The sequence below is a fragment of the Panthera leo genome, chromosome B3 (assembly GCF_018350215.1).
Source record: "Panthera leo isolate Ple1 chromosome B3, P.leo_Ple1_pat1.1, whole genome shotgun sequence".
In the NCBI taxonomy this organism is placed as follows: domain Eukaryota; kingdom Metazoa; phylum Chordata; class Mammalia; order Carnivora; family Felidae; genus Panthera; species Panthera leo.
In genome coordinates this window covers 61,053,956-61,069,287 of record NC_056684.1, presented here as the reverse complement: position 1 = coordinate 61,069,287, position 15,332 = coordinate 61,053,956, and the positions used below count along the sequence as shown (strand labels likewise).

Here is a 15,332-nt window from a genome sequence, read left to right as displayed (position 1 = left end):
GGGTCACTACTCTGAGCCTTTAAGTGGCCTTTGGGGATGAGTTGGCTGACCTCTGCCCCACAGGGCCCCCATACCTGGGCCCAGACTCCTCGGAGCTTGTGGAGTTGCCTACGGAGCTGCAGACAGTGCCCAAGGTCCTGGCCCAGGTCGCCCATGTCCACCATCGCCTCCTGCCGAGGCCGAGGGGTGAGGGTCTGTGGGAGGCGTTCTGAGTCCCAGCCCCATGTGTACCCAGCCCCTGGGGCAGTATTGGGGCAGGTGGAGATTTGGGGAACTTCCTGATGGGGCTCCTGCCTGTCGGCAAGCCAGGGAGCTGCAGGCCTGGGGCTCCTCACCCCCATCTCTCAGCTCCTCAGCCCCACCTCCAGCTCTGTTCCTGCCTAGCTGCATCTCACCGTCTCCTGGATCCAGGCATCTGCAAGGTCTGCTTTCTGCAGAAACTCCAGGAAGTTCCGTTTGTTCTCCAGGTCCTGGCCCCGAAGAGCCACTGCCTGCCTTAGCTTCTGCCAGTGTTCCTGCAGGACCCGCAGCCTCTGGGAGACTTCTCCTACCTGAGGGTGGCTCTGTACCACGAGAGCCTCGCCATCCTGGAAGACAGGACACCCGGAGAGCTTGCCTGTCGCCCCTCCCCATGCTTAAGACCTTTCCCTTTGGCGACCGAGAGTCCACACTTTGGGGTAGGACTGGGGCCAAGGGCCTGGCTGTTACCTTGGTAACAGAGATTATCACCTCCTCGTGGGCCTGGACTTCAGCCTCAAAGGTCTGGTGTTTCCGCAGATGTCTCAAGTTATCTTTCAGGTCCCCAGGACAGATTGGCTCTTTCAGCTGCTGGACTCGCTCCTGGATCCAGACCTGAGCCTGGTGGGGGTGGGGATATGTCCCATAATGCTGATACTGTTTCAGTCCATAGAGAAGTCCCACATATCTACTCTCAGCTGTGCCCAGGTAGTTGACTGCTGGCCCCAAGAGCTGAGCTAGGCAGTGCCTGGGAAATGAGATCCAGTGCTTCTAGCCCAGGAAGACGCGTACCAGGCCTGGCTGGTCCCCCGCCCCAGGGAAGGGGCGGGCAGGGCCCTTGGGTGGGAACTCATTTTGGAGGCAAGCCTGGCTTGTTCCTAGGCCCTAGATACTCGGTTCCCTGCCCCTTACCCCTTTCTTCTCTTTGCCCTAGCCCTCACGAGCTCAGGAAGCAGTGGGGTCTCTGCTCATAGTGTCTCTTAATCAAATGTCCTGGGTCCCAGCAAGGCCTCTGGGAAAGCCATTTGACCTTCCAAACTTCAGTGTCCTTATCAAAGGGGTGCGGTGAGGCCCGAATGAACCTATGAAGGTGAATGTCATCTGTACACTGTAAAATGTGGCCCGAGCAAAAGGCACTGGGTTGGAGGTGGCCCTCTGACCTGGGTCACGGCCGTGGTGAAGCCAGTCAGCAGCAGAGAGGTGTGCAAGGCACGTCCCCGGCTCTCCGCCAGGTCCTTCACTCGAGCCCGATGCTCTAGTACTGTGCGGAGCCCATCCTGCACCTTGGGACCCCCAAGGGTCTTCGCCTGCTCACACAGAGCTGCCTCCTGCAGGGCAGGGTCGGAGACACAGTGCACTGCTTTCTCACAATGGGAGGCTGAAGCAGGGGCTGGCTCACAGGGAAGCCTTCCCCTCAGCCCGACATGGCCCAGGGCTGGCTGGTTCTCCCAGAAAGCCAGAACCAAGTCCCACAGCTACACAGTGACCAAGTCATGTAGAGCCAGGTATCCCTGCTGTGTGGCCCTCATCCAACTCTGCTCAGTCAGTTCCAACCAGGCACCCCTAGTCCTACAGGCTGCCCCCATACATCAACATTACCTGTGGGTATGCACCAATCACTCCGTGTCCCCCATTTACAATTCTCCAAAGCTCCTGGACTCTGCCTCCTTTCCCTCCAGTCACCCCCAATTTCTGACCATGCCAAATTCTCTTTGAATCTATTACCTGCTCATCTTGGACAGTCAGAACTTTCTGGAAGGTCTTGTGTTTGCGCACCAACTGCTCTGCCTCTTCCACTGAGCTCCCCAGGGCACTTGTTTTCAGGGAGACCTGGATCAGCCCATGGGAAAGTCAAAGAGGCCCTCAGGGACTGTCCACACAGCTGGGGCTCCCACCCCCATTTGCAGCCATCTGTGCTAAGGCAGCACACAGCCTCTGGGCCTCCTATCAGGGAAAAAGCCAGGGTCCCGGGAAGCAAGGAAGCCAGTGGAAGTGAGAGGAAGCAGGAAGGAGAGAGCATGGGGATAGGTGCTACAGGGTGAGGGGGACCTGCCTCTTGGGCTGTGAGGATCTGATCTAGGAGGGTACACTTCCTGAGGAAGATCTGTTCCTGGTACATGGCTTGTAGTTTCTTTTCCTTCTGTTCCCAGGCCTGGAACATCTGTTCCCGCTCATCCTGCAGGCCTTGCAGCATTTCCCGGACCTGGGGATGTGCATGTGGGGAGCCTGCGTTGGGGAGAGCCGCATGGACAAGATCGAAGCAGGTCCTGAGGGAAGGCTCTGAAGGGAGGCCGGTGTGGCACAGTGGGGCAGGGTGTGAGGTGATCAGGCTCAGACTAGGTCAGGGCAAGCTGGGGGGCATCAGAAAAAGGGGCCCACCTCCTTGATGGGTGTCCCTGCAGCCAGAAGCACCTGCTGGCCCAGCTCGGAGGCCCTCTGGTGCAGTTCCTCCCGGGCTTCCAGCTCTGCCCGAAGCTGTTGGTGGGCGACGAGTTTTAGAAGGCCACTGCTGGGCCCCCTGGAGCTCTCCTCTCCCTGCAGCTCCTGCCACACTCTGGCTGCCCAGGAGGTGTATTCCTGCACCTGGGTCCCCAAGAGATGGAGGGGGAGAGTGGGGTGAGATCTGGGCTGGGTGGCAGAGAACCGGGCTCTGAGGCCCAACTACAGTCTGCCCAGATGCACTCATACATCAGAGTAACTGAGCTGTCCCAGGTCAGAGCCTCAGGTGAGGCTCATGGGGCCTTTTGTCACCAGGTTCCTCTGCTGTCATCCAACCTAATCCTTCCAGGTCCACTAAACATCTACATTTGCCAGACTCATCACCCTTTGCTTTTGGTGCCCCTCCTGCTTAGAAACTCCTTCTCCTCCCTCCCATCTCTTCCAAGCTCACTTGCTCTTCAAGGGCCAAGGCCTTGTTTGTCTCACGAAGCCTTTCCTGGCACCATGACCTCTTGCCACTCACCTTGTCCTCTGGATTTCTAATTTAATACTTATAAACTGCCTTCTGTTGATGTGTGTACACATCACACAGAGCTAGAGGGGCCTTGGATTTTTGTCCAAACATCTCATTGCGTGGATGAAGAGGGGTCAGTGACACAAAGTACAGAAGTTTTGCAAACTTCAGGTACTCACAAATAGGTATGTTGATGCTCTTCTAACTCATGTCCATACTGGGTTTCCCTCTAGAGCTGGAGGACCTAGTTTATGATGCACATGCACCATGATACATGCGTGCGTGCATGCGCGCGCGCACACACACACACACACACACACACACACACACACACCACCCAAGAGTAAGGAGCCCTCACTGATCTGTGGAAACGGGCCAGGAGGCACGCCCGCTCCAGCTGAGTCCTGCGCTGCTCCGTGTGTAGCTTCAGGGCCTCCCAGGCCTTCACCAGAGCCTGCTGCCTCTGCTGCACCGCATGGGCCTGGGGTCCCCGACCCAGCTTCTGTACCCTGCTCGCAGTCTCCAGCAGTTCCTGCAGCTGGGGTCAGGGTGGAGCATACGGAGGGAAGGGTCATGTCCTCCTAGAGGCTGAAGGGCCAGCCTGGCCCGCAGACTCCTCCTTGGGCCATGCCTGGACATGCACGGTAGGCCCAAGTGGAGGCCCCGTGGGAGTGGAGAAAACCCAGGGGAAGAGACGGGCAGGCCTGAGTGGCCTGTAGGGGCCTGAGTGGGAGAGGCCGTCAGGCTGGCTCACCTGCCGCCCAGTGCCCAGGAGCTCATGCTCCAGCTCCTCGTGTCTCCTCAGCTGGGCCTCCAGCCCACGCAGGTCTGAGGCCACATCACTGGGGAGGCTTGTGGTCTTCTCCTGAGGAGAGGAGATGGCCAAGGTCATCAGGAACAGAGGGTGGGGCACCGAGGCTGGGGCGGATCCACTTCTAGAAAGAATTCCCTTCCTCCCTTCAGGCTCATACCTGGACCTGCCTGAGGGCTTCCGACAGATCTCTGTGAACTCTGAGGGTGACCTCGGCATCTTGGAGCCGGTGGCCCTGGGCCTGGGTCAGCTCCCGCAGCTCTGACCAGGAAGCCCTGTCCCCAGGCATGTGGAACAGCAGTAGGAGGTCACCCATTGGCCCGGCATCTCATTCCACCATTAGCTAGTCTGGTCAGCCCTCCTCTTCTCTGGGCTGCACCCAGGACTGGCCCAAAGCTCCCCTTTATAACACCCTTCCCTGCCACTGGGCCTGCCTGCAAACCTGCCTCCCGGAGCCTTTCTAGCTTTACCACGAATTCAGCCCTTCACTGCTGCCATGCTTACCACTTGATTTCTATGCTTTGTGGTACTTCTTCCACCTTGTATATTCCAGTCTCAGTATGTCATTCAAATTATAAATATTTGAGGGCAGAGGCTGCATCTTCTCTCCTTTTTTCATTTACTCAGCCCACTCTCAATGAGCTGTTAAGGCTTCCGCCATGGCCAGTGTCCATGTTGGGGGTCATGGACAAATCATGGCGTTGCCTCAAAGCCACAGGCTGCGGGGGGCGGGGCACACCAGCCAGGTGGCAGGTAGGCAGACTGCACAGCTCCTACCCTGAGTCCTGGGAGCCAGTGGTTTGGAAAAGTGTCCCTGGGGGTCTGGGCAGGACTCCCTGACCTGCACACCCAGCCTTGCCTCCCTCCGCAGGCCGTGGTCACCCGGGGTTCGCTCGGCCTCCCTGGGACCGGCCCCCTCTCCAGATTCCTTGGGGGCAGGCAGAGCCAACATGGCCCCAGAGCATCTTACCCGCTCTTTGCACTCCAGAAACTGCCCGCACCGCTCGCTCCCCCCAAACCCGCAACCCTGGCCTAGCCCACTGGCCACTCACTGCAGGTCCTGCTGCCTCTGGTGGGCGTCGGGGGCAGCGCGGTGCCCGAGCTCCAGCAGGCTCTCTACCAGCTGCTGGCAGGTTGCCACCCGCTGGCCACCCAACTCTACTTGGCGCTGAAGCTTTGCAAACTTGGTGCGGAGGTGCTGAGGACAAGAAAGGAGTGGGTGACAGAGTGGCCCCCTGCTAGGGAGGCAGCAAGCAGCCCAGGAAGCAGGTGGCTCATGACCGTCGGGCAATGAGGGGTTGGACAGCCACCGTGCCCGCACACTCTCCTCAGAAGGCCTGTCCTCAGCCAGGGCTCATGACCCCCCTGGCCCCCTTCTCCACAGCCCCGCCAGGCTGTCCCATTGCCCTCACTCTCCTGCCACAGGCTATCCACCGAGCCCTGGCCTTCCTCTCACCAGGACGTGCTCATGGTCTTCTCCGAGGCTCTCCCCTTCCCTGGCCACCTGCTTCTGGCTAGCCAGCCAGCTCCACAGCTCCTCGGCCTCTCCCATGAACTCATGCAGCTTCAGAGTCCCCTCCAGCTCCTGGCCCCTGTGGGGACAGCCCGTAGTTCCCACAAGTCAGTTGCATAATTCTCCCGGGGCAGCTGGCTGGGCTGAAGGAGGGAATCTGAAAGAGTTTATTCGTGGTCTCTGCCCAAGCCTGTGGCTCTGGATTCAGGAAGAATCCAGCCTAAGAAGGACAGTGCAGGGCAGTGGAAGGTACACATGTGGGGAAGAAAAGAGCGTAGGGAGCTAGGGGCTGAGTTCCACTGGGCCTCACTGAGGACTTGATGGAAGGAGGTGAGTAACACACAACAAGGACTCATCTGAGGCGTCTCCGTGGGCCTGGGGCCATGGGTTCCTTCCAACTCAGAGTCACAGTACAGGAACAGTCCACTGTGGCTAGACTCCCCGTACCCAGAGTGGGTACGGTGCCCCTTACCGTGTGATTGCCAACGCCTGCAGCGCCTGGAGCTGCTCCCGAAGCCTCTCCCGCACCACTTCCAGCTGCTCAGGGGCCCCGGGACCAGTGAGGGTGTGGGCCTGCTGGTCAAGCTTCTCCATGGAGCTCCAATAAAGAACCAGCTCCTGCTGTAGGGCCTGCCGGTACACGTGGACCCGTGCCAGGCTCAGGGTAGCTCTGGGTGGCTCACTCATCTATACATCCATCTACCTACCCATCTGTTCCCCCACTGATCCTCACACCCAGCCATCTACCCATCTACCCACCCGATGATCTACCCATCCATTCATCCCCAACCCATCTGTCCAGCCATGCGTCCACCATCTACCTACCCGATACTGATGGAGCTCTTACTGTTCCATCAAAGTGAAGACATGATGGTGCCCTCAGAGGGCTCACTATTTAGCAAGGAAGGGTAAATGCTGGGTAATTGGAGGGAAAGGGTAAAATGCTGGCTAAAAGGAAGGGAGGGCACAGGCACAGGAGGCTCTGTACTAGACCCCAACAATACAGTCTACACAGATGGAAAGAGGTAAGTGAGCTGCCCAGGATGACTTGGGACACCAAAGCTCCACGAGGTCACAGCTCCAGGCACACCCCGTAGGAATGGCTAAGAGTCCTCAGTCACAGGACACGGAAACACTGACCATGAGGGCTATACAGAAAATAATACCCAGATAAGAGGACATTTCAGTACCATCCCGAGCCAGCATTGCTGCAGGGTCTAATGCTGTGTGATCCTGAGAGTCCGATTCCAGGAAGGAGGAGGGTGGTCCAGGCCTCTCTCCCTTTAACTAGAGAATGCTTGTAGAGGAAGATAGGTTTCTGGAGGGCATTTAGTTAACTCAAAGAATGACATTCAAAGTGTGGGAGGGAGAATTCTGCGGAAAACATGGAGAGGGTTAGAACAGGTGACCCCAAGCGAGGACAAAGTACTGGGGCGAGAGGAAGAAGAGAAGGCAGAGAAATCCTGAGGCTACAGGGGTATAAACTGGTCAAGGGACTACAAAAGGGGGGCAGGGGTTCTTCAAAGTGTTGCCTCTGAAGAAAGGGAGCACTGGGGAGGAACAAGGGTCTTGCATGATTTGGGGTTGGGCAGGAAAGGAACTGGCCGTGTTGTCAGGAAGCAAGAGCAGGGCTCTGTGCCTCTTAGTAGTAGATGTGCCTTTTGGGAATGTGACAACCCTCTCCTCGTGGCTCATCGACACCCTAGTGCAGACTGTGCGGAGGATGCCTGGAACATGGTACCTGGTGCTTCCCAATGAGCCTGGCAGTGGCTGCCTTGTCTCCACCATAGTCCTGACTGCTCACCAGTGGCCATTTCTCCTTCACCCAGTCCTCCAGTTCTGATGCAGCCAGAAAATACTGCCAAGAATTAAACCACTTCACCTGGACGATCTCACATAGGACCCTCCACCACCCCTTGTGGACATGATGCCAGGCTCTCCAGCAGCCAGCACAAAGAGGGTTCTGTGCCTACATGGGGACCACCCAACCTCCTGGGCCAAGGTTCTCACCATTGACCCAGTGCCCCAAGAGTCCCAGTCCTGCACACCTCACTCACAGAGTTTGTCTCCCTTCTGCCACTTCCCCTGATCCTGTGAGCTCTCTGCATCTTACCTGCTGGACAGCAACAGCCTGCTGCAGGCACTGGGCCTGTACCTCACACGTCCGTTCCAGCTCTGCCCAGAGGCCTTCCAGCTTCTGGCACTGCTCCATGACACTCTGGGCTTGGGGGTGTCCCGAGGCTGCGAGGCTCCGTCCGGAACCCAGCACCCATTGCACCTGTCCCTGGTGGGCTTTCACCTGTGCCTGGAGCACCTGCCACAGAACAACATGAGGAGCTGCCGCCTCTGGGGTTCCCTTTGTCACGGGGTGCCTGGAACGGAGCCGTGGATGCGGCTCTGGGCCCCACCGAGACAACACTCCTGGGCAGGGGATAACTGAGGGCAGAGACTTGGAAATCAGGACACCCTGAGCAGTGACAGAGGGCTTCTAAGGTCTAGGAATGGGATGTCAGGGATCCCGGGAGAAAATGGGGGGCACTACCTCATGCTTGTGGCAAAGTCTCTGAGCACCATTCAAGCATCTGGTAGAGCTGGTGGAGCTGGCTCTGGGCATGTGCTCAGCCACCCAATTGAGCTCCAGGTCGCTCAGCTGGTAGAACCGGTACAGCTCAAGTGAGGCCTGCAGCTGTACGTGCCGAGTGGCCAGATGTTCCCGCAGGGACTCGAATCTGGGTGGACACAGAAGAGATGGCGGATGCTGGGAACAGATGGGGACAAGACCCTCGGTGCTTTGTGTAGCCCAGCCAGGGACTCACGAGGAACAAAGTAGGGATGGGGCAAAGCCTCAACTGGTGAGGGGGAAGCGGCTGGAGAGGGCTCAAGGCCCAAGCTTTCACTCAGTTGACCTGTATGACTTCCGATTTGGGGTGCTGGGCATGCCTAGCTGGGGTCTCCGGTCTTCCTATCCCAGAAACGACCCCTCTTGTAAGGGACAGAGATTTGGAGAACTCAGGTCCTGCAGATGCCACCGCAGGGCTCCCTGGGTGGAATCAATCCTCACGTTCACATGGTGGGGGTGGCACACAGCGGAGTAAAGATGGAACAAGCAGGCGGGTACCTCTGCAGGTACTTCTGGGTCTCTTCCCTGACGGTCTGGGAGGTGAGTCCCCGCTCTGCCTGGGCGACGAGGGCAGCCATCTTGCTGGCCAGCGCCTGGCTCTCGCTTTCCAGTTGGCAGTGCTGTTTCTGTCGCCGCCGGCTTGAGCCCAGGTCCTGCCCTGGTTCTGCACTCTGCAGAGCCCCCTCCAGCTGCTCCATCTTCTCCTTGGCATCCTGAGGAAGGTGCAAGGTGCTGCACTAGCTCTGGAGTACAGGCATGCAAGTTCTTGGACTCTGACACCACGCTGCTTGCAGCTTAACAGATTCACCGAGGACCTGCTGCCTCTACCGTCGTCCACCTCCCGCCTTCCCCCTGAGCCTCATGACCACTCCTGTCCCCTCATGCTTCTTCCTCCATGGGGATGCAAGTTGCGGTGACCACACACATGGGGTACACAGGAGACGATTCTGTATTGGCCTACAGGAGGGCAAAGCCAGGCTCAACTTGCCATAGGCTAGAGGCCTCTTAAGACTGCAGGACTTCCCAGGGCTAATCCAGAGTTAGTAGAATACCCCAGACTCCTGCTCCGCAGCCCGCCCCCCCCTTCCTGTCCTGCCTGCTCCCACCCTGCCTGGCTCAGTGCAGGCTTAGTCTCCTTCCCGTGCCCTGTCCCTCCAGCTGACCTGCAGCAGCCGCAGAAGCTGGGTCTGCTGCCTAGCTTTTTGGAGCTGGTCCCCACGCTCTGCCATCTTGTGCTTCAACTCTTCCCACTTGTCACTCAGGCCCTGGAGGCTGCCCTGCACATCTGCCTGGGCATGGAGCCTGCTGCTCAACAGCTGTCTCCCAACCTGGGGTGGACGCAAAGACCAAGGGAGTTTCGTTGAGTTGCTGGTACCATGAGCGGCCACAGCAAGCTGGACCCAGGTGGCAGAGGTGGGGGAAGGGGTAGCTGGCTACAGGCTGCGTTCCACAGGCTTCCAGGGCTCAAGAATTTCATGTGGCCCCAAATCTTGACAGAGGTGAGAGGGCTTTCCTCTGATACCACCAAGTAGAGCAGAGTAAGCGGGGGGAGCAGGCATCAGACTATGGTAGAGAAGGCTTTGTTCAGGTAGACGTAGCAGGCATTGGAGCTGCCCTAGGAGCTGGGGGTGGGGTGGGGGGGGTGGGGTGGGGGGGGTGGGGTGGGCTGGGCTGGGCTGGGCTGGGCTGAGCTGAGGTTGGTGGGGAAGAGATGATGGATACTTTCTGGGCTGGTTTGGGTGCCAAGACAAAGAGGTACCCAGCCGAGCAGAGGATGAATCTGGGGGATCCTAAGTCCGAGGTAGCAGTAAAGAATCTGAAGGGGAATTCTGGGCTGGGAATCTGAGGAGGAGGAGGCCCTGTGCCCTGTGTCCACTGCCCCCACCTGCTGCAGGGCCTCCATGTGCCCGTAGGTGGCCAGCAGCGCTCGCTCAGCTGCTCTGTGCAGCTTGAGTTGCTGCAGGATGTTGCTGGGCTCTTGGGAAGGCCCATGTGCTGCCATCAGCCCCTTCTCCTCTATCCACAGCATCAGCTCTGCCACATCCTGTTTCCATTTCTGCTCAAGAACCAGGAGAAAATAGGTCTTACAACCAGGGCTGAGGGGGAGGGGTCTCACAGACTCCCAATGGCCCAGATCCAATCCTATGTGCAAGGGGGGGCTGGGGTTATTGCTCCCATGTGGAGACAGGGAAGCGGAGATCAGGACAGAAATGTTTCTCCCTCACATTACTCCCTCACAGTAGGAAGATGCCCGGGGACTGATGGCCTGAGCCCCATGGTGTCCTGTGCCCAGATAAGAGGAGCACTTGAGCAGTGCCTGCTCCCCCAGCTCACATCAAATGATGTGTGATCATTTCTCTCCTAATAGGCTTATGGTAGAGGAGGCCTGTGGATTGGTGCAGCTCTGAGCCCCTATGGGGGCTGAGCAAGTATCCGGCAGAGCCTAGGTCTGCAGCTGGTGCCCATGGCCCATGCATGAGCCTAGAGTGTGGCCAGAAATGATGGGGAAGGGGCACAGTCAGATGAGGGATGGCAAGGAGGTTATCAAGACTTTGGGTCCAGTCTTGACTCTGAACAGTGTGGCCGCAGCTTGTTTTCTTTATCAGGAAAAATCCGAGCCATAATGCCTGTCTCACAAGAAGCGCTATGAGGGTCAACGACCTAACATGTGGGAAAATGCTTTGGAAACTATCAAGGGCTCTGCAGAGCACACAACTGTTAGTGCAGTGATAGACTCCTAGGCACTCCTCTTGGGGAGGCCTCGTGCACCTGGGCTGGCCCCCTCACCTGGAGCTGGAGGGAGGCCAGCAGCTGCCTCTTCCTCTGCTCACTCCTCTCCTGGACCCCAGTCCACCGTCCCTGGATGCTCTGCAGCTGCTCTCTGACCCTGGAGGCCGGGTGGAATGGGGGAGGGTCTAGGGAGGTCTCCACTCTAAGGCCCACCGCAGCCTGGGGTGCACCCTGCCGCTCCTCCACTCCCCACACTGTCCCCCGGCCTCAGGGCCACAGGCTTTGTAGGCTGAGAAAGGGTGGTAGGCGCTGCCCAGACCGGCCTTGCTCACTTGCGCGCAGCAGGGTGTCGGCTCTGGGCCAGCTTCTCGCCACGTGCCCGCAGAGCCTCTGCTCGAGGCCCAAGGATGCCCAGCAGGTGTCCAAACTCTTGGTGCTGCTGCAGCAGGCTCTGGGCCTCCCCCACATCCTCCTGGGGGTGCAGAGACCTGGGGTCATGCTTGGGATGACAGGGGTCAGCACCCTATCGCCCACTGCCATCCCAGGGCCGCCAGCACCCCTCCACCCCTGCCTACTGACTTCAAAGCTCCCTCCAGTGATGGGGAAGCATCACCGCAGCCCTGTATTCCAGACTTCCTACCCCAAGGCGGCCCTGCCGCAGGAAGGCCTCGTGGCTGGCACAAGTGGCAGTGAAGTCATCTACATCTCTGCTGAATCTATGCAGCTCCAGCCCCTCCTGCAGCTGCTGCCGTCTCTGCTCCCAGGCGGCCTGCAGTCCCCAGCCTCGCTGGCTCAGGAGCCTCAGAACACGGGCCACCTCTTGGGAGTCCGGAGAGTCCGAGGCTGCAATGGGCTGGCCCCGGGCCTCCAGCTGCTGCAGCCTATCCAGGACGACAGGAAGGTGGTCAAACCCCATCTCCTTCTCACCCCCCTTCCTCCCCTCTCACTGGGTCATTTTGGAGCTCTGATAGAAGGGTAGCTGGCAGGAGGTCTGAGGCCGGTTAGACCCACTGGTTCACTTGTTCCATGGGGCAGCTGTGCCCTGGCCCACTAGTGATGCACAGAACGTAACAGGCCTCGCACACTACTGAGGTCTCAATACTTTCCCTGCTCCCGGTTTGTTACACCCTTGCTCCGGGGGACCATCCCAATGCCGATGCAAAGTCAAGTAGAAACAGCACTCAAACCGCATACATGCCTGACTGCAAGGCCACTGCCAGGCCATGAGTATTTACAAAGGGCCCACAGGCACACAGCTTGAAGGCTCCACTTCCTCTGAGCTGATGCTGCCCTGAACCATTTGTAGAGTCTCGAGCACAAAGGACGGGATGGATTCAGTGACCACTTGGCTACCTGTCAGGATCTCTCGTGCAGGGCACAGCCTGTAGACTGTACCGGGTGACCCTGCCTGCCTGAACACCCGTAGCATCGTCCCCGCAGGAGGAGAGGCCTTGCCATGCTGAGGAGTTGGCTGTCTTAGTCCCATGGGGGGAGGGGAGGTGGTCCTGAGCCATCTGACTCCAGGGGTTCCCATTCTGGTTACCCAGAATTGCTTGGGAGACTAGGCTGTCCTGATTTCAAACAGTCCATCAAGTTCACCTGGATGGGGTATGGCCAGGTCTACACTTGACAGAACCTTCCAGGAAGTTCAGATTCTGCCCTGTGTCCCTCCCTGAAGCATTCAGGACACCGGACCAGTGGTTACGTCCCCCTCCTTAAAGCCTGCCCCAAGCACCTGTTGGACACCAGCCTGGACTACAACCCTGAGTGATGCCCTGCTTCCTGCCTCTCCCTCTCTGATGTCCTGTCCCCACAGGCCTTAGCCGGCCTGAGGCACATCCTATCCCGCCTCCCGTCCGGACCTCTCCTGCTGCAGCCGTATCTCCTCCAGAAGGTCTCCATGCTCCATCAGCAGCCTCTGGGCCGAGGCCATGTCCACCGCCTTCTCCTCACTGTGCAGCCGAGCCCAGACGCCCTCCGCCCACAGCAGCAGTTGCTGGCTGTCCTGTAGGAAGCTCTGCCGTGTCCATGCCTCGGCCTGGGCCCTGGTCTGTCGGGCCACGTGCTGCTGTACCTGCTCCAGCAGCCCCTGCAGCGTCTCCACCTGTCCTCTCAGGCACTGATTCTCTGTGGGGCCCGCTTCTTCAGCTCTGGGAGATGGGGCCCACGGCCCAGTCAGTGCCCTGCCCTGGGCCTGGTGTCTGGGCTCGGAGTCCCCAGGCAAAGTGGTGTTGACTCTGCACTCCTGCCTCCCCCTCACCGTGGGACAGCAAGCCTGTGTGGCCTGCCCTTTCCCCATGAGCATTTTCTCACTCCGTGTCCCCACCTGTGCCCCTGCCCTTCAGACAGCACATCCAGCCTGTCCTCCAATTTCTGTCCCATTCCTCATGCCACAACCCTGCTCAGTCCTCCCCTGCCTCCCAGGGCCCGAACCCAGGCCATACTTTATGGTGATCCTCTGCAAGTGGTACACGCTTCTCTCCAGTGCCGGCATCTTCTGCTGGGCCAGCTGCAGGACACGGTGGCTGTCCTCTGACTGCCCCAGCTCCAGGGTTTCCAGCCGGAGTGTCAGGTCTCGCAGTTGGACCTGTGTGGATCTGCACTTGTGCAGAAAACTGCACACGTCCGTGGTGCGTGCCAGCTGCATTTCCTTCTCTTTCTTCAGGGCTTCCAGCTGCCCCCACCTGAGCAGAGCGAACAGGGATGTCTCTGTCACAGGGACATCTCCACAGCCATACTGGGGCCGCGGCCGGGGGTTCACACAATAGCTGCTGCCGGGCTGCCTGTCCCCATGCCCTCTCCTGTCTCTGACATGTCCGGTGTTTCCTCCTGGCATCTCCAGAGGCACATCAGCAGGCGTGCAGGCCCGGGCAAAGCATCCAGCCTGTCCCCACTGCTCTGTGCTCCCTCCGTCTTACCTCTGGCTCAGTTCCTCCTGCTGTTGCTGAATTCTGGGAGCATCTTCAGGACATCTCTGCTTCAGCTGCTCAGCAGAGCTGCTGACCTCAGTCAAGCAGCCCCTTCCCACAGCCAGGGCAGTGAGGAAGTTCTGGGGAAAGGAAGACCCAGGGCCTGAGTTTCTTCTCTTCCCACACCGCACTCAAGACTACAAATGACCTGATATGCTCTGCTGTGCAGGTGTCTGAGCAGCATCCCTCTGGAAGGACTGGGGTCTCTGTCCTTAAAGGGCTGGGAGGGCCCTTTAAAAATTCAAGGCTAGGTATCCAAATTATAAAGCAAGAAATAAAACTGTTATTATTTGCAGATGACGTGGTATTATATATAGAAAACCCTAAAGATTCCACCAATGAAGTGTTAGAATAAATGAATTCAGTAAAGTTTCAAGGTACAAAATCAATATAAAGGAATATTTTGCATTTCTATACACTAATAATGAATGAATCACCAGAAAGAGAAATTAAGAAAACAATCTCATTTACAATTGCATTAAAAAAAAAAAACAACAACCTACGAATAAGTAACTGAAGAGATAAAAGACCTGTACACTGAAAACATCAATGAAAGAAGTTGGGAAAAAAAAAAACCCACAAATGGAAATATATTCTGTGCACATGGATTAGAAGAATTAACATTGTTAAAATGTCTAAACCACTCAAAGCAATCTATACATTTACTATAATCCTGATAAAAATTCTAATAGCATTTTTCACAGATATAGAACAATCCTAAAACTTGTACGGAAATGCAAAATCCTAAAATTTGTGTGGAATAGCCAAAACAATCTTGAGGAAAAAAAAAGTCTTTCTCAAGACATCAGTTAAGGCATCACGCTCCCTGATTTCAAACTGTATAGTTTACTATAGCAAACTGTAGTAATTATTTATAATGATCAAAATAGTGTGGTATTGACATAAAAACAGACAAATAGATCAGTGGAACAGAATAGAGAGCCCAGAAATAAACCCATGCACATACAGTTGATTAATTTATGACAAAGGAGCCAAGAATGGGGAAGAGATAGTCTCGTCAATAAATGGTGTTGGGAAAACTGGACAGCCATGTGCAAAATATGAAACTGGATCCCTATCTTAGACCGTACACAACAATAAATGCAACACCCAAAACAAATAATCTGCTTGCAAAACAGGCAGAGGACCTGAACAGACATTTCTCCAAAGATGACATACAGGTGGCCAACAGACACAGGAAAAGATGTTCAGCATCAACCCTTATCAGATCACAATAACAGCAAGATGTCACCTCACACCAGTCAGGATGGCTGTTTTCAAAAAGACTATAAATAGGGGCACCTGGGTGGCTCAGCTGGTTAAGCATCTAGCTTTGGTTCAGGTATGATGTCATGGTTCGTGAATTTGAGCCCCACGTTGGGGTCTCTGCTGTCAGTGTGGAGCCTGCTTCAGAACTTCTATCTCTCTGTCCCTCCCCAGCTTGTGCATACTCTCTCTCAAAAAAAAAAAAAAAAAAAAAAAAAAGGGTTAGAGGGGCT

General features: G+C 56.9%; 1 protein-coding gene across 1 annotated transcript in view; it reads right to left on the bottom strand.

Annotated features, from left to right (window-relative positions):
• Positions 1-15,332, bottom strand: part of SPTBN5 (spectrin beta, non-erythrocytic 5) — a 45,551-nt gene that overhangs the window by 16,815 nt on the left and 13,404 nt on the right. Inside the window, exons 14-38 of the mRNA XM_042942262.1 lie at positions 13,783-13,913; positions 13,309-13,548; positions 12,727-13,014; positions 11,505-11,745; positions 11,197-11,336; positions 10,922-11,021; positions 10,020-10,190; positions 9,298-9,462; positions 8,633-8,847; positions 8,057-8,243; positions 7,628-7,828; positions 7,256-7,372; positions 5,987-6,144; positions 5,458-5,593; positions 5,054-5,199; positions 4,162-4,276; positions 3,945-4,055; positions 3,549-3,728; positions 2,617-2,820; positions 2,291-2,440; positions 1,963-2,067; positions 1,398-1,565; positions 709-858; positions 396-587; positions 75-170 (exon numbers count right to left, since the gene is read on the bottom strand). Coding sequence (XP_042798196.1) covers positions 75-170; positions 396-587; positions 709-858; positions 1,398-1,565; positions 1,963-2,067; positions 2,291-2,440; positions 2,617-2,820; positions 3,549-3,728; positions 3,945-4,055; positions 4,162-4,276; positions 5,054-5,199; positions 5,458-5,593; positions 5,987-6,144; positions 7,256-7,372; positions 7,628-7,828; positions 8,057-8,243; positions 8,633-8,847; positions 9,298-9,462; positions 10,020-10,190; positions 10,922-11,021; positions 11,197-11,336; positions 11,505-11,745; positions 12,727-13,014; positions 13,309-13,548; positions 13,783-13,913 — 4,107 coding nt within the window. The remainder of the gene's footprint in view (positions 1-74; positions 171-395; positions 588-708; positions 859-1,397; positions 1,566-1,962; positions 2,068-2,290; positions 2,441-2,616; positions 2,821-3,548; positions 3,729-3,944; positions 4,056-4,161; positions 4,277-5,053; positions 5,200-5,457; positions 5,594-5,986; positions 6,145-7,255; positions 7,373-7,627; positions 7,829-8,056; positions 8,244-8,632; positions 8,848-9,297; positions 9,463-10,019; positions 10,191-10,921; positions 11,022-11,196; positions 11,337-11,504; positions 11,746-12,726; positions 13,015-13,308; positions 13,549-13,782; positions 13,914-15,332) is intronic.